Genomic DNA, 13855 nt, shown 5'->3' with positions numbered 1-13855 from the left:
CTTGACGGCTTCGCCGGTTCTTTTTTTTTTTTTTTTTTTTTTAAAAAAAAAAAAGAAAAAAAAAAAATCTACTCTTTCCAATCCCAAACCTGCTTCAGGAAATGCGCCATATTAACCTTCTTATTTTTCATTTCAAGCATCCACGGATGCTCCAACATCCGCCACGGCGTTGCTCTCCGAGGGGGTTCTTTCTCCAAGCTGAATGTCGTATTAGCGCTCGAAATGGCGAGAGGTGATAAAACAGTCTAACTTACCAGCACTCAATGAAGTATTTAAAATTATCACTCCAATATATCCCATTCTCTGGCTCATCTTTCAGCTTGGGAATGGGCTGCCTGACAATATATGTCAAGAGGTCGATCAGGCCTGCTCTTGGCTGCATCACAGTTCCGTCTGCCGGGAAAGGAAACCGATGCTGGGCAACCTCGAGAAGAGTCACTCCAAGAGACCAAACATCAGAAGTTATAGTATATGATTGACCGGTGATCCGCTCAGGAGCCATGTAATAGGATGTGCCAATGAAAGTATTTGCGTCGCCTTTGGTTCCGAATTCGCCGCTGACGCCGAAATCACAGAGCTTGACTTGACCCGTTCGACAAAGCAGGATATTCGAGGGTTTGATATCTACGTTGACTCATTAGCACAACTATCTTCATTGTTGCAGGAAGGTAAATCAAGATGTTAAGACCATACCTCTGTGGATAATTTTGCGCCCATGCAAATAGGTTAAACCGTTTAGTACACCTTCCGCGACTTTTCCAAGCACTTTCTCCCCCGTTCGGCCACCAAGTTTCTTGACTTCCTTGTAAACGCTATCGAGGCTGCCGCCTTCACAGAATTCCATCGCTATTGAAATCGTACTTGACGATCTATCCATAAACGCACCGTAGTACCGACAGATATGCTCTGAAGCGCAGTCTTTATTGAAATTCAGTTCTCGGAATATTTGCTTCTTCACGTCAGGATTAGGGTCGGTCGTAATGACCTGCATATCGAGTTAGAATAGACAATCTTTTTAAAACCAAAAACGAAGTGTGTTCAAAGATATACCTTCAAAGCAAAAACAGTCTTTCCACCTTTCAGTATGCATCGAGTAACCGCTCCACCAGCGCCTTCACCAAGACTGTCAAGCTCAATGATTTTCCTTTGTTCGCTTGCAGCGGCCCATTTCTCATCATCGAGGTCCTCGACGTCCAAGGGCCTACCCAACTCTTGGCTCAACTTATCCAGGTCGGGTAGAACGCCATTCATACTATTTTCTCTTTCCATAGGTAGCCCGCCACCACGGTCGGAGTACACTGAGCTGATAGCGGACGATGGATCCCCGGCGCCCCCGAGAGGATCCCTCATGCCCATGGCAAAAGAGAGGGTTGAAAATGACGAGGACGTAGCGGATGCAGGGCCACTGTTCTTGCCATCATGCATTGTGAAGCTGCCCGATCTCGAGTGGGCTGAGAGGTCGTTCGATGAATTACTGTATGGCTGTGGTATCGGCCGACCATTGTGATATGAGGTGTCTTCCTGTTGTATCATTCCCCTGCTGCCCATCGGGGTTGCGATCCTCAACTCCGGTGGCAGTTGGCGCGAAGGGAGATGCTGTGCTTGTGGGTCATTCTGCGAGGTAGTGCCAACCTGGTTGACGGGTCGAGCGTTGGGCGAAGGGGGGATTCCAACTGTGAGCTTCGGTGGTTTACGGTTACCCGGCGTGGGGATCTTTAGGAGAGGAGCGGGGGAAGTCATTATGACAATCGAATCGCTGACGGACCTGTTAGTTGTGGGAGTTATCAGCGTGAGACCTGAAAGGTTCGAGCGGGAGAGCAATGTCATCACGAGACTCACTGGGTGTCCGTGCACAAAAAAGAATGTCAAGAGGAACGGGCGAGTTTGTCTCAGGAAGTTTGAAACCCCAAATGCAATATCCAGCTAGGTTCAACCGGTTGCTTGTCCGCCTGGGGCCAGGGAGGTTGCAGGGAAAGTCGAAGACCCGGCGCGTGTCAAATAAATGGGAAAGGGTCGGATGGGGGGAAGAGGAGAGAGGGAAAGACGGCGAAAATATAAGAAACGATAGCAACCGCTTGCAAGCAAACGAAGGACACACGTAGAAGATGCTATGTGACTGTGATACAATGTCTCAATGGGTGCCCATCAAGGTGTCGAGCAGTTCTCCCCGCTGTCGAAAGCACGGCGCCCAACAATTAGTGTCCAGATCGAACGGAGCTGATTGGAACAGGGGGGGGGGGGCCGGTGGTCGAACCCAAGTACCACTCTGCAGTTCGATAACTTCCACGCGGATCCGCGCTGATGACACCGATAGTATGGCAATGAGTATTAATAGCCTGTTGAAGAAAGGAGTGGCAAGCGTGTCTGTATTAGTAGATATGGCGGAGGGAATGGAGGCGGATGGAGAGTCAGGGAAACGGGCGCCTCGAGAGTTGGCTGAGTGCCCTCCGCACCGGCGAGACGAAGGGCGATGTGGTGGTTCTGCGGTGGGTCCTGTTTCGGGGGGACGCGAGCGGAGGCTGATTCGATCGAATGACCAGCGGTGAGGCTGGCGTTTCGAGAAGCGCCGGCGCGAGCAAGCAATGACAAGGCTGAGTCGAAGAGAGAGAGAGAGAGAGATAGTGTGTGTGTGTGTGTGTGAGAAGTAGGCACTCGATCTTCCTGCGTGAAGTTCTTGTTATGTTTTTGTGGTTATTCGCGAGGACACCGAGGCCCGGAACAAGCTGTCCACAGGCACCACGGGAAGATCAACTGCAACGTCGTGCTGGAAAGAAAAAGTCTACGCAACTCTCGTGGAGGAGGAAGCCTGATGTCATCCGGTGGGACGAGGAACCGGCCAGCCTAGTTATACCTGAATCTGCGGGTTGATGGAGGAAGCGAGTGTTGACAGGACTAGACTACGCTTTGTGAGATATATATATATGTATATGTATATAAATAGTGCGGGCTTTCGTGCTTCGGGACGATAGACCTGGAAGCAGGTGCAATTGCAGGTGAGACCGCCCGTCTTTAATGTGTGTACATACATGCCCGTCGAGGGGAGATGGCCCGAAGTACGGAGTACGGCTGCAGTGATGTATTTTCTTCGTCGCCCTGAGGCACTGAGGTGCAGGCAGACAGAAACACTGGTGGCCTGGCTTTTGGGGGCCAGAAAAGATCCATCTCTACAGACAGTTCGTGGAAGAACCCACCCGCGCTCGGAATCCCTCTCTCTCCCCCACTGAGAGCGCAGAGACAAGAGAGAGGTGGTGGGCTGGTGTCGTCTCGCGATTTGCATCAAAGACCGACCAATTGCCTGTTCGAGCACCCTTCACCAACCCCCCGGAGCCAGCATTAATCTGCAACACCTGGGAGTCCATGAACTGTACTAATAATAATTTCTCCAGACCAGTCGATTTGCGAACTGGCCAAAGGGGTAAAAATACTCGAAGATAAAATAGATAAAATAAAATAAACAAAAATTTTGCCATTGAAAACCTACCGGGTCTTTTGCAGACAAAGAAAAACTTCAGTAAACAAACCGCTCAAGTTTCATTTCACGGCCACTCATGATCTATCAAGATCTCTGACGAACATGCACCAAAAAAAAAAAAAAAAAAGAAAAAAGAAAAAATTCTGAAACGCAGAGGAAAAACATAACTCTGCTAAACATAGAAAAAAGCCTGTCTGAGCGATGCAAATCGGGCTGTAAATACGGCGCGCAGGCCCTTCGATTCAGCCAATGCCCGTGTCTCCCGGGGCTTCTAGAGCGGGAGCCAAGCCAAAATAGCGAGGCGATGATCGGGTTTGTTTGGACCCTGACAACATCCCCCACACTGACGGCCCTCTTAGCTGCCGCCAACAGCGATAAGAATAGCTCAAGGAACGTGTCTTTCTCAGCGTGCATGCCTCGTCTGCGCAAGCATGCATACACATATCCACCGTGCTTGAAGCCACCTACTCATACAGATACATGCGATTGCGGGCGAGCAGGTCGATTGAGACATTTCCCCCCTCCCTCCCTCCCTTCTCGACACACCCATCCTCCTCCACCTTGCCGTTCTTGATGGAGGGCTCTCACGTGGCAGCAGTCCGAATTCCATGTATAAGCTTTTGCGCAGCATGGTTAAAGCGAATGCTTGCTCGCAACAAGGACGTGTTTGTTTAGCTTGTTTGCCAGCTAGCCTGTTGCGCACGTTTATGTGCCAAACTCCGAGTTTCACCGCAACCACTCGTTTGATAACCGTCGGTAATTTCGTCTTCTTCTTCCCTAGTTGCATCACAATGTCACCTTCCGTCAGATATAAATATAGCCGACCGGTAACACTCTTTGTCATACTTCAACATGACAACCCCCGGCGTCGAATCCGTTCTTCTTACTTAATAGAAAGGCTCTGAGGTTCCGGCATAGCGAGAAGCAGGGAGGCTCCGATCAGGTTTCCAAATGATTTCCTCATTTTAATGCGAGGGTACGAGAACCCAGGCACTCCCTGTGAAAGAGGAGCCAGGAGTGCGGGACCTTTTTTTAATTTTTTTTATTTCTTTATTCTTTTGGGGGGGCAGGATTTCAATGGTGAATGGTGAACTCATCTGACAAGAAGCAAACTTGGTCGCTGATTCTTAGTGGGCCAAGAATGTCTGGGGACAGACAAGAATGTTCATCCTCCGCCCCCAAAATAACTTGGCTCTTTGGGAGCAGACTTCATCCGAAACCCCAGTTTTCCCGAGTTTGTGGTTCAGATCCCTTGCAAATTCCGCCGCTCAAACCGCCGTTCCCAGTCGTATATGGCCACGCTTGAGGGTCGATATCAAAAGACCTTGCAGGGACCGCATAGGGCCCCAGATCCTGTCCCATTTTTGAGGATGGCTTCTGGGGGGGACGATGCGAAGAAAAATGGGAGCCCGGAGGACGGAAAAGAAATAGCGAGAGAAGAGCCTCGCCGAAGCCGGAGGGAATCTTCCACTCCCCACAGACTCGATCGAGAAACGACATCATGCCCGGACGGGACGCGGATGGCGGATGCCAACCGTGGTTGACGGTGGTGCTCTCTGCTCGGCTTTCGGACTCTCGCTGGCACTCATCAGGCGACGAGCCAGGCGTTGGTCGCGGCAACTTCCGACGGTGCGCGGGAGGATTCGGGATCGTCCCCAATGACTCAGCGAACGCGCCATCGTCCAACGTCCGCGCGCCGCCAACGCTGCACACCAAGCAGCAGCCAAGGTGCGCACGCTTGAGCATTGTGCCCTTCACGGCTCCTCGCAGCATGAAAATCATCTTGGCTTGGTGAGCTGTATGGTAATAAGAGCTGCAGGTGTGTTGCGGCTTCCCGGGAACCGAACCTCGATGGCGAAACGATGTTGCAATAACTTTCACGCTCTCCCGTCCTGGGGGCCCTGGTCTCTCTTATCGAACCCTCATCGATCGCTTCCTAAGCCGGGCCAATAATATGGCCCGCTTTGCAAAGCAAACCCACCTCTTTCCGGGAGCCAAGCGCTTGTCTCGTCAAAATGGCGATTTTCCGCCCTGCTAGCTTTCGAATCTTGGCCTGCGGAACCACCCGCGGTGCCAACGAAGGCCCTTTTTTTTTTTTTTTTTTTTTTTTTTTTTGGCACACATGATTCCCGGCATCCGGGCATGCTACTCTCCACATCCGATTTATGTCTCCGCGTGGGTCTGTCCGCTTAATGGGCTTTGCCCTAAGGCTTGAGATTCCAAACGCATTTTGCTTAAGGTACGGAGTATGCCGCTCCGGTCTGGTTTCAATCTCCGCGGAGCGACAGCTTTTCTTGATCGAATTCTGCTTCGAAATTTATTCACACTATCGCATGGTCTTTCGAACCCCCAGGCCGGTGGATTCGCATGTTGTCTAGACCCGTCACACGGCTAACCCCAGGAACGAACGTTGCTCGAAGTGGCTCCAATGCCTTCCCCGGATGACGTAGTCCCAGCCAGAAGTATTGTATATAAGATCTTTCCTCCGGCTCTTTGAAGAGGATTTGTTTCTTATTCCTTTCAATAATATCGCATTATCAACAAGCAAACTACTTTACCAGTCTTAATAACTTTAGTATTAAGACCTCGATCATCCCTCTGCAGCTATTTTCAATGTTTTCCTTTTTCTCCAGACAACAGCCACAGCAACCACAACCAGAGCCGGCCAAGGAAACAGCTACAATGACATCCATTGAACGGCCACCGATCCAGCACGTCGACGAGGCTTCCTTCAAAGATGTGTCCAGCCGCGTCGCCTATCTCAAAGCTTTCCTCAAATTCACCGATGAAGACGGCGCTGCTCTGAACGCTGCGAAACCCATCATCGCCCCCGCCGTGCCCGCGGTCCTCGATATCATCTACACAAACCTGATCTCATTCGACGTCACTGCGAAAGCCTTTGTGCCTCGCCAACCCGAGCAGGACCAGAACGACACAGAGGCAACTGGCGTCGAAGACCTCACACTCACGCACCCCAATATCCTCCACCGCAAAGATTTCCTGAAGCTCTACCTTGTCAAGCTCGTCAGCAACACAGATTGGTCGGACAATAGCAAGTTCTGGGATTACCTCGACAAAGTCGGCCTGATGCACACGGGAGAACCTGGCTTCAAACACCGTGCCAAGCGGCCTCAGCTTCGCGTCGAGCTGATGCACTGCAGTGCCTTGCTGGGATTCGTGGAAGACATTGTTCTCAACGCTGTCATGGGCGCGCAAGATGTTGACCTTCCCACAAAGACGAAGATCATCCGCGCCTTTAACAAGCTCCTCTGGATCCAGAATGATCTATTCTTGAAACACTACGCTCCAGAACCGTGGAGCGAACAGGAGGAAGAAGTGGCAGCCAATTGAAATCGGAGTCTCCTGCCGTTACGCACCTTTTCTTCTTTAATGACAGAAAACATCCAAATGGATAGATGACGTGAAATGACCTGTTGACCACTTTCCACTCTGGGGTTCCGGCGTTGGGATATTATTGTGTTAGTACGCAGTGCTTCGCTTTTTTCACTTCACCGTTTTCGTTTGCGAATACCAATTGCCCGCATTTTTCTTCGAAGCCATTGTCGAATTTTCGAAGATAGAGAGCATTCAGGTGATCGGACTTGTAGTGGAAATAGCATCCTCTTAAATAATTCTAAGCTAAGAATCCTCCTATACTTTCTTCCATTATCTACAACCACCTTGGGTAATACCCTAGGAGCAAGCACGAAAGCTTGCTTACGAAACCGATGCGTACAAGGTTGTGGCTGCCGACTGTTTTTTTACGGATGAAGAATTGCCGACAGAAGCTTCTGCAAAGACATTTATGTACACCTGTGACCAAAGGGCATTGCTGCAGCAACGTTTTTTTACCGTAAGATTTGGGCTTTGCAGATGAGTAATAAGCTGGGCTGAAGGTATCGCTGCGGTGGGTGGTCTAACGGCCACTGTTTTTCTACCCGCAGCAGATGTCGATATGGTGGATGTGATGGTCAAATTCGAAGGAATTTTCGCTTCTTTTAATTGGAAATTTGCTGGCAGTGGCCCAAGAATTGTCCAGCCTTCAGCTGTTCCTTTAAATTCCTGCGTCATTCGTTATCAGTATGGTCGGATTCGCCTGAGTTCATCGTTTGCGGGATCATCTTGGAGTCGCTGGTGAAGTACACGTCGTACTAACGACCATGGAATCGGGGTTTCTAGGAAGACTGTTAAGACCGGTGAAATGGATAAGCAGTCGAGGAATACGCAAAGACTGTAGTTGCGTCTCAAGTTTCAATAAATGACAGATGGCGTCTGCTTGTTGAGGAATTGGGAGCAATGATCTCATACTATGACTCCAGACGTACGCGCCTCGGAAAGCTCGAGCGTATCCCTAAATACAGGCCAAGATGATGTTAGCGGAATAGTTTGCTCGGCAGGTCCAAATATGCCTTCTTGCACATATCCCTCTCAACTCCTCATCCACCTTAGATTGGAGGACTAGTTTGTTCCGCGAACGACGGCACGCATGATCAATCGCTTGGATCCGGGAGGGCGAACCAGGGGGTCGAGAAGGGAATTTTCTTGACATTCTTTACGTACAAATGCCAGCGACGGCCGGATGAATCAAGGAGAAAGTACGTGGATGATCTGTGCAGTTGACTGTATTTGGTTTTTGGGGTCTTTGAAGATGTTATGGTAAGATGACGAATCTCGGGGGTGGCATAGAGACGAGCGATCATTCTCCATGTTTAGCAACAAAACATCCACAACTGAAGCACATCCTATGCTTGAGAGGTTAGAAGAGTGTCTGAGAGAAATTAAATAGGCGATGCAGCGTTCCAGAGGCTTGCTTTTGATCGAGTGCAGGACAAAGGAAAATGTCTGCTGCGAGAGAACTGATGACGCGTTGGTCTCATGGCATGGTGCTCTAGGACCGTCGATGCCTCGCTAGGAGCGAATACCAGAAACACTGAAACTTGATTAAAGGCTTGGAACAGCTGCCAGTTTTATTCCAGAAATGGAAGTGCAGCTCATAGAGTCCGCATCAGAAGCCATCTGCAAGATTATAAGTCAATCAATGACTGAGGGACATTATGTATGTCCGGAGGAGACTTCACATCGAAGTTTTCCACCAGTCTGCGTTTTACTTGGAAATTTTCGTCGCCGACGAGCTACGACTAGTTATGCATCGTCATGGATGTTAAACAAAGTCTCCGAGCGATCCGGCCGCCACAGGTCGATGCATCGGTGCTTCGAAGATGTGTGGCGAATCTCTGCCAATGGGCACAGCTCTGTTACCTCGACTCCAATCTGGAGTTCAAGAGGACCGGCCGCATTACAGACATGGAGAACGATCGACAGTTGCTCCAAACTTGAGTGGATTCAGGAGATCGCGTGTGTCGAAGCGCTGTGCTCACTTTCGGTCCATACGGTCGTTTCCTCGAGAGTCAAGACTCGGGCTCCGAACACATTCGGTGAGAACAGCCGCCAGATAACAACCATTCCTCTCGAGCAGCAAAACAGTGCCGAAAAGGGGCACCAACCCCTTTTTATCATCCATCGAGCCAGGCCAGATAGAGCACGAGACCGCGAGGCAAGTCGCCTTTCGGCTTGGGAGGCCAGGCGATGTGGGACGCATCTCCATTCCCAATCCACACCGGATTCGGCGCTAAGACAGCACAGGGAAATGGGCGGCACGAAGAAACGCGCGTCGTCCGCTTTGCCAAGCATTGCTCATTGACAGGAAGGCCTTGCAAACTGGCATGTTTCAAGTCGGCGGTGGGAAAGTGGCCATGTTTGCTTTTGATGAAGAACCATGAATGAAAGTGATCGACGGCTCCCGGATTCTCCGTGCCCTTTCTCGAATACATGATATTCCTCGAGATGACTTTGTTTACATTTGTAGGATAATTCAGGGCTCTTTCAAAGGACAAAGACCAATAACTTCCTCAGTAACGACATTACCAAAGGGGTTTGTGTCCTTGCAACGGCGCCCGTCAACATCCAAATGCCCCTAGAAAGCTTTCACTTCAAAGTTGCAAAAAAAAATTTTAAAGCACGGGCCCGCGAGTTAATTGAGAGGGATTTTGGGGACGGATCGATCATAAGTACGGGGTTGATATGTATGGCTGAGCGACTTTCTCTGGGCTCTGGAGTAACTGCAAATGTTCTCCACAGTTACAAAGTACGGAGGGCATAATAATTATGATACATACGGAGTACTCTGTACGTGCGATGGACACTCCCGTGCTCCGTCTTTCGGAGTCCTATCAGCAAGCTCCCTACACTATTTGGGGGCGCTTCGGCGACTGCGAAGTTGACAACTCAACCGGCCTTGTCTAGAATCCACAACTTTCGAGCAAGGCGGGATTGATGTGGTCGAGAAGCGACAAGCTCCTGGTAGCAATGCTTGTCGCGCCGATGGGCAATCTGGCGTCAAAGCCCCTCCCGTCCATGATAGTTAATTTGAGTGGGCGGAGGATTTAAGAGGAAAACCCACCCTGTTATTCCACGGCCGTCCCCCAGTCTCCAGTGTAACTATCCTTTCTTTCGTCTAGGCTCTTGTCGGAAGGATATTGACGGACATGGAGGTTAAGATGAACATGGTATGAACACACAAGGGAACAGTGATCAATCAAAGCGCGAGTCCACGGTCGCGTGGCAGATATTATCTCATGCTTTGTGCCAATTCTGAGGAAGACAGCACAGAATCGTGGCTTGATTGGCTTGACGGATAAATGTCAAAGCCAGGAACCCGTGCCCTCACGCACCAATTAGAAGACGGGATGGTGATGGGTACCTGCAGAACACTCCAACCCTAAATTAATGGCCATGTCCATCGAGAACGCTGGCAAACGTGAAACATCGGCTTACGCGGGTTGCGTCGCTCTTCCGAACGCATTTCGGGGGATTCAGCAGTCAGGTAACAAATAGATTCGATGAGCCCAAGTTGCGTTTGTTCGTTTTCATTTTCCCTTTTTTTTTTTTTTTTTACCATGAGAGAGAAAGACAAGAGTTGATGGATTCAAGATGAGATCCTTTAGCATATTATGATAGGCTATCGCATCGTGTACAGTACCGCATTTCCAGCACAACCTCTGCTGGAGGAGGCCGAGGGGCAAGCCCAAGCGACGATGAACTATGGGCGACCAGAGGGAATTAGCGGTGCGACTTCTTGTGGGCGGGCCCCACCGGCTGCCACCCCAGCGGCGAATCACGGGCGGCAGAGAGGGTGCCGCCAAGGAACGCCCCCTGAAGGATGGGCGAAGGCCGGTGGACTTTCAGGCTTCGTGGCGCCCGCGACAGCAAAACAGTCGCCTTGATTTCCAGCCGTCCATCTGCACTAGTGCTGGGGCCATGGGGGTACCCCCTAAACTCATGCCTAAGGCACTCCTCGTTGTCCAAGTTGCGCGCTTTGTTGGGTCAGGGGCATGATCTCCAGCGTAATCTCCCGGTTGCTACAAAAGTTGGCGGTCGTCCCCTGGTGTTTCGTGTTTCCTTTCTTTTTGTTCCGTTTCTTCCTCATCCACACTGATCTTTTTTTATCCCTCAAGCATATCGCTTGCAGCTTTTTTTTTCGACTTCGGTCGCCGACACTCTTTTATCCAACTAATATCACTCTCTTTTTTATTTACCGCGCAAATCGCGATAATCCACCCTTCTACACCTTTTTTCGCCATTTTCTCCAGTTGAAAGTTTGATACTTTTAATCAGTCACAATGCGTTTCACTGCTGCTTCCGTCGCTCTCTTCGCAGGCGCTGCCCTTGCCCTCCCCGGTTACGAGCAGACCGTCTATTCCACGCGCGAGGTCATCGTCACCGACTGCGGTCCTGAGGTCACTGACTGCCCCGGAAACAACCCTGTTCCCACCGGCACTGGCATTCCTCAAGAGCCCGCCCCAACCGAGTACTCTACTCGCTACATCACCGTGACCGACTGCGGCCCTGAGGTCACCGACTGCCCAGCTGAGTCCACTCGCACTGAGACTCTCGTTCCAACCGGCAGCGACGACAGCCCAACCGTCCCAACTGAGAACCCCCCATACCCAACCGGCGGCAACCCAGGCCCAAGCACCTCCATTGTCACCTACACCACTTGCATCCCAACTACGACCACCTCTGTCGTCACCCTCCAGCCTCCGGTCGTTCCAACTGGTGGCGTGCCAACCGGTGGCGTCCCATCTCAGCCAACTTGGCAACCAACCGGCGGTGTTCCCTCTGCCCCAAGCGGCTCTGGCGTTCCCCCACCACCAAAGGGCACCACGTACGTCATGATATTCACTCCAAAAAAAAAAGAAGGATCGTTGCTAGTCATTCAGTTTCTAACCCCATTTTTCTTTAGTACTTCCCCACCATTTGAGGGTGCTGCCAGCACCTTCGGTGGCTCCTTCGCCGTCGCTGGTCTCGCTGCCATTGCTGCCGTTCTCTTCGCGTAGATTTCTTTTCGTTGACGATACCCACGATCTGTTCCATTGATACCCCCTGTCGTCATGTTTGCAACATCAGGACGTTGGGCGTGCTATTGGAGCATTCTCTCTGGGCTTTTGAGGCGAGGAGGTTGAACGGGGTTGGGTAAACGGCGGTGGATGTCCCCAGCTTCGCTGGCGGTTGACTTCGGAGACATTGTCAAAGTATCTTCTCAGGCGTCGATCTCTAGCAGAGAGCGCACGTGCTGCTTTCAACTGTGGATATCTATTTACTCAAGAAGACAAAAATTGCCCTTTTTTTCCATCTCGAAAGCTCGGCGGCCCCCCGTTCGTGCTTCCGTCGAACCGTTTTTGGCTGATGTCCTTTTTTCTTTTTTCTTTTTTCTTAACATGTAACAATGCCTTGCTTGAAGAAATATGAGTATAATTTTTCTTTTTTCCCTTTCGCTTTGAGGTCTGGCCCTGTGCATCGACACGATGGGAAGGCTTGCCAGTGATGAATCTTTTAAAGATACCTTTAGTAATCAAATACATTTTTTTACTCTTCACATCGACGTGGAAGCTCTTGTCCATGCTGTACTTCTGCGTAGTACGCTTGCAGGGGTTGTTGACATATCATCTTCGTCCCATATCCTTTCAACGTCCCTCATCACAAGAGTTCTTAACCCTTTGGGCTTGTCTCGTCTGTAGCCAGGCTTCGGATATTCAAACCTCCAAGCCTACAAAGCTTTCAAGCCATTCCCACATCCAAGCACCGTTCCGGTTCCCGTATCGCTATCCCTTCTCTCAGGCAACACTACCCGCAGGCACATTTCCACAAAAACCGGTCAGCAAACGGCCCCGTCGTGTAACCCACCATCTCGATAGCCCTAACGGAGCTTCTAACACCACACGGCAGAGCCTTCGCAAGTCGTGCACACGTAACCAACAATTATATGTACCCTACCGCATCCGCCGTGCGTAAGAATACCGGCGATATTTTCTTTCTGCAAATCCTACCGCCTCCACCATGTGTCACCAGCGGCTCCAGGAAAATTACTTCCCGTTGAAAATCATAGCTGCGTTGCCAACAATAGTTAGTCGACCCCTTTCAGCGATCCAAAGACTCCACTCGGCATATGTATGGACGCGGTCACTTTGAGCAAACACAGCCTCGGAGGGATAGCAGGATCGGTCCCCACTATCGAAATCGCACGCATGAAGTGAGGACCCGTTGCGAGAGAAGGGCTGTGACCCCGGGGAGTTACTGAAAAGCAGTCAAACAGATCTGTTAGGTAGGAAGGAAGCGTGTTTAACGCGGAGTGATCCCAGATCTACGGAGTTACCTTCTGGTAGATCCTCAACTAGCTCGAAGCAAATTCCTACTGAGCATGGCTTGTGAGAAGACGGAAAAGCCGCAGGAGGGAGTGTTAGTCGCGACTTGATATAAATATCCGTCGAAGATAGAATGCAGCTATATTTATACGGCTGTGTTTTGATGGCTAGTTAGTGCTCCATACTATTAATCAACCAAACTCAGCCACGGCACCGAGAGTTCTGAGCCACGGTTTATATTTAAAAAGATCGAGGGCGCGCCGTCATGAGTTATTTAATTTGCAGGATTCGACATTTAAACCAAAAAATATAAAAAATTTCATCAGTTTTTTTGGCGGCCAGTTTCTATTTTCCAGAGGATTGTTGGAGTTATTGTTATGGGTTTGAATCCTTTTCACGCGGCTGGAGGTCAGACCGGACAAAGCTGTCCAATGGCGGTGTGTCCACCAGACCTGCAGCGACGCTTGAGGCCTTTTTTCTGATAGATATTCGTTCAGAAAAGTGGCCGTTGACCTAAATGCAGGCGTTTGCGAGTTATAACGCTTTTCTACTCTCGGTTGATTCCCTATTTTCTGCTCTCTGCCTTGCATTTCCACCGGGGGGGCGTGTGCGATTCCTTCAGCTTTCGGGGCAGACAAACTGGTTATCGCTGCAGAGGAAAGCCTCCGTTGGATCAAAATCC

At 50.4% G+C, this 13855-nt stretch overlaps 5 protein-coding genes across 5 annotated transcripts; 2 read left to right on the top strand and 3 right to left on the bottom strand.

Moving 5' to 3' along the window:
- Positions 1-68: 68 nt before the first annotated feature.
- MKK1 (Protein kinase C signaling pathway involved MAPKK protein) lies at positions 69-1740 on the bottom strand (the record flags this gene model as incomplete). The annotated part of the gene is made up of 4 exons (XM_003068395.2): positions 69-198; positions 255-624; positions 694-985; positions 1051-1740. The coding sequence occupies 4 exons, from the start codon at positions 1738-1740 to the stop codon at positions 69-71; spliced, it is 1482 nt and encodes a 493-aa protein (XP_003068441.2).
- Positions 1741-3462: 1722 nt separating this feature from the next.
- Positions 3463-5254, bottom strand: D8B26_003344 (uncharacterized protein; the record flags this gene model as incomplete). Its single annotated transcript, XM_066124117.1, has 2 exons — positions 3463-4249; positions 4319-5254. One exon carries the CDS (start codon positions 5252-5254, stop codon positions 4682-4684), a length of 573 nt encoding a protein of 190 aa, XP_065980194.1. The 3' UTR covers positions 3463-4249; positions 4319-4681.
- Positions 5255-6091: 837 nt separating this feature from the next.
- On the top strand, positions 6092-7124 carry D8B26_003343 (uncharacterized protein). The gene has a single exon (XM_066124116.1). The coding sequence runs from the start codon at positions 6155-6157 to the stop codon at positions 6821-6823; it is 669 nt and encodes a 222-aa protein (XP_065980193.1). The 5' UTR covers positions 6092-6154; the 3' UTR covers positions 6824-7124.
- A 4027-nt stretch (positions 7125-11151) lies between these two features.
- On the top strand, positions 11152-11868 carry D8B26_003342 (uncharacterized protein; the record flags this gene model as incomplete). Its single annotated transcript, XM_003068397.2, has 2 exons — positions 11152-11696; positions 11775-11868. 2 exons carry the CDS (start codon positions 11152-11154, stop codon positions 11866-11868), a joined length of 639 nt encoding a protein of 212 aa, XP_003068443.2.
- A 264-nt stretch (positions 11869-12132) lies between these two features.
- D8B26_003341 (uncharacterized protein) lies at positions 12133-12432 on the bottom strand (the record flags this gene model as incomplete). The annotated part of the gene is made up of 1 exon (XM_066124115.1): positions 12133-12432. One exon carries the CDS (start codon positions 12430-12432, stop codon positions 12133-12135), a length of 300 nt encoding a protein of 99 aa, XP_065980192.1.
- Positions 12433-13855: the final 1423 nt, after the last annotated feature.

The sequence above is a fragment of the Coccidioides posadasii genome, chromosome 2, assembly GCF_018416015.2.
Source record: "Coccidioides posadasii str. Silveira chromosome 2, complete sequence".
Taxonomy (NCBI): domain Eukaryota; kingdom Fungi; phylum Ascomycota; class Eurotiomycetes; order Onygenales; family Onygenaceae; genus Coccidioides; species Coccidioides posadasii.
This window is presented reverse-complemented; position numbering and strand designations above follow the sequence as displayed.

What these genes read in the sequence shown, in the direction of transcription:
- D8B26_003343 (XM_066124116.1), top strand. Translation starts at nt 6,155, where the DNA reads ATGACATCCATTGAACGGCCACCGATCCAGCACGTCGACGAGGCTTCC.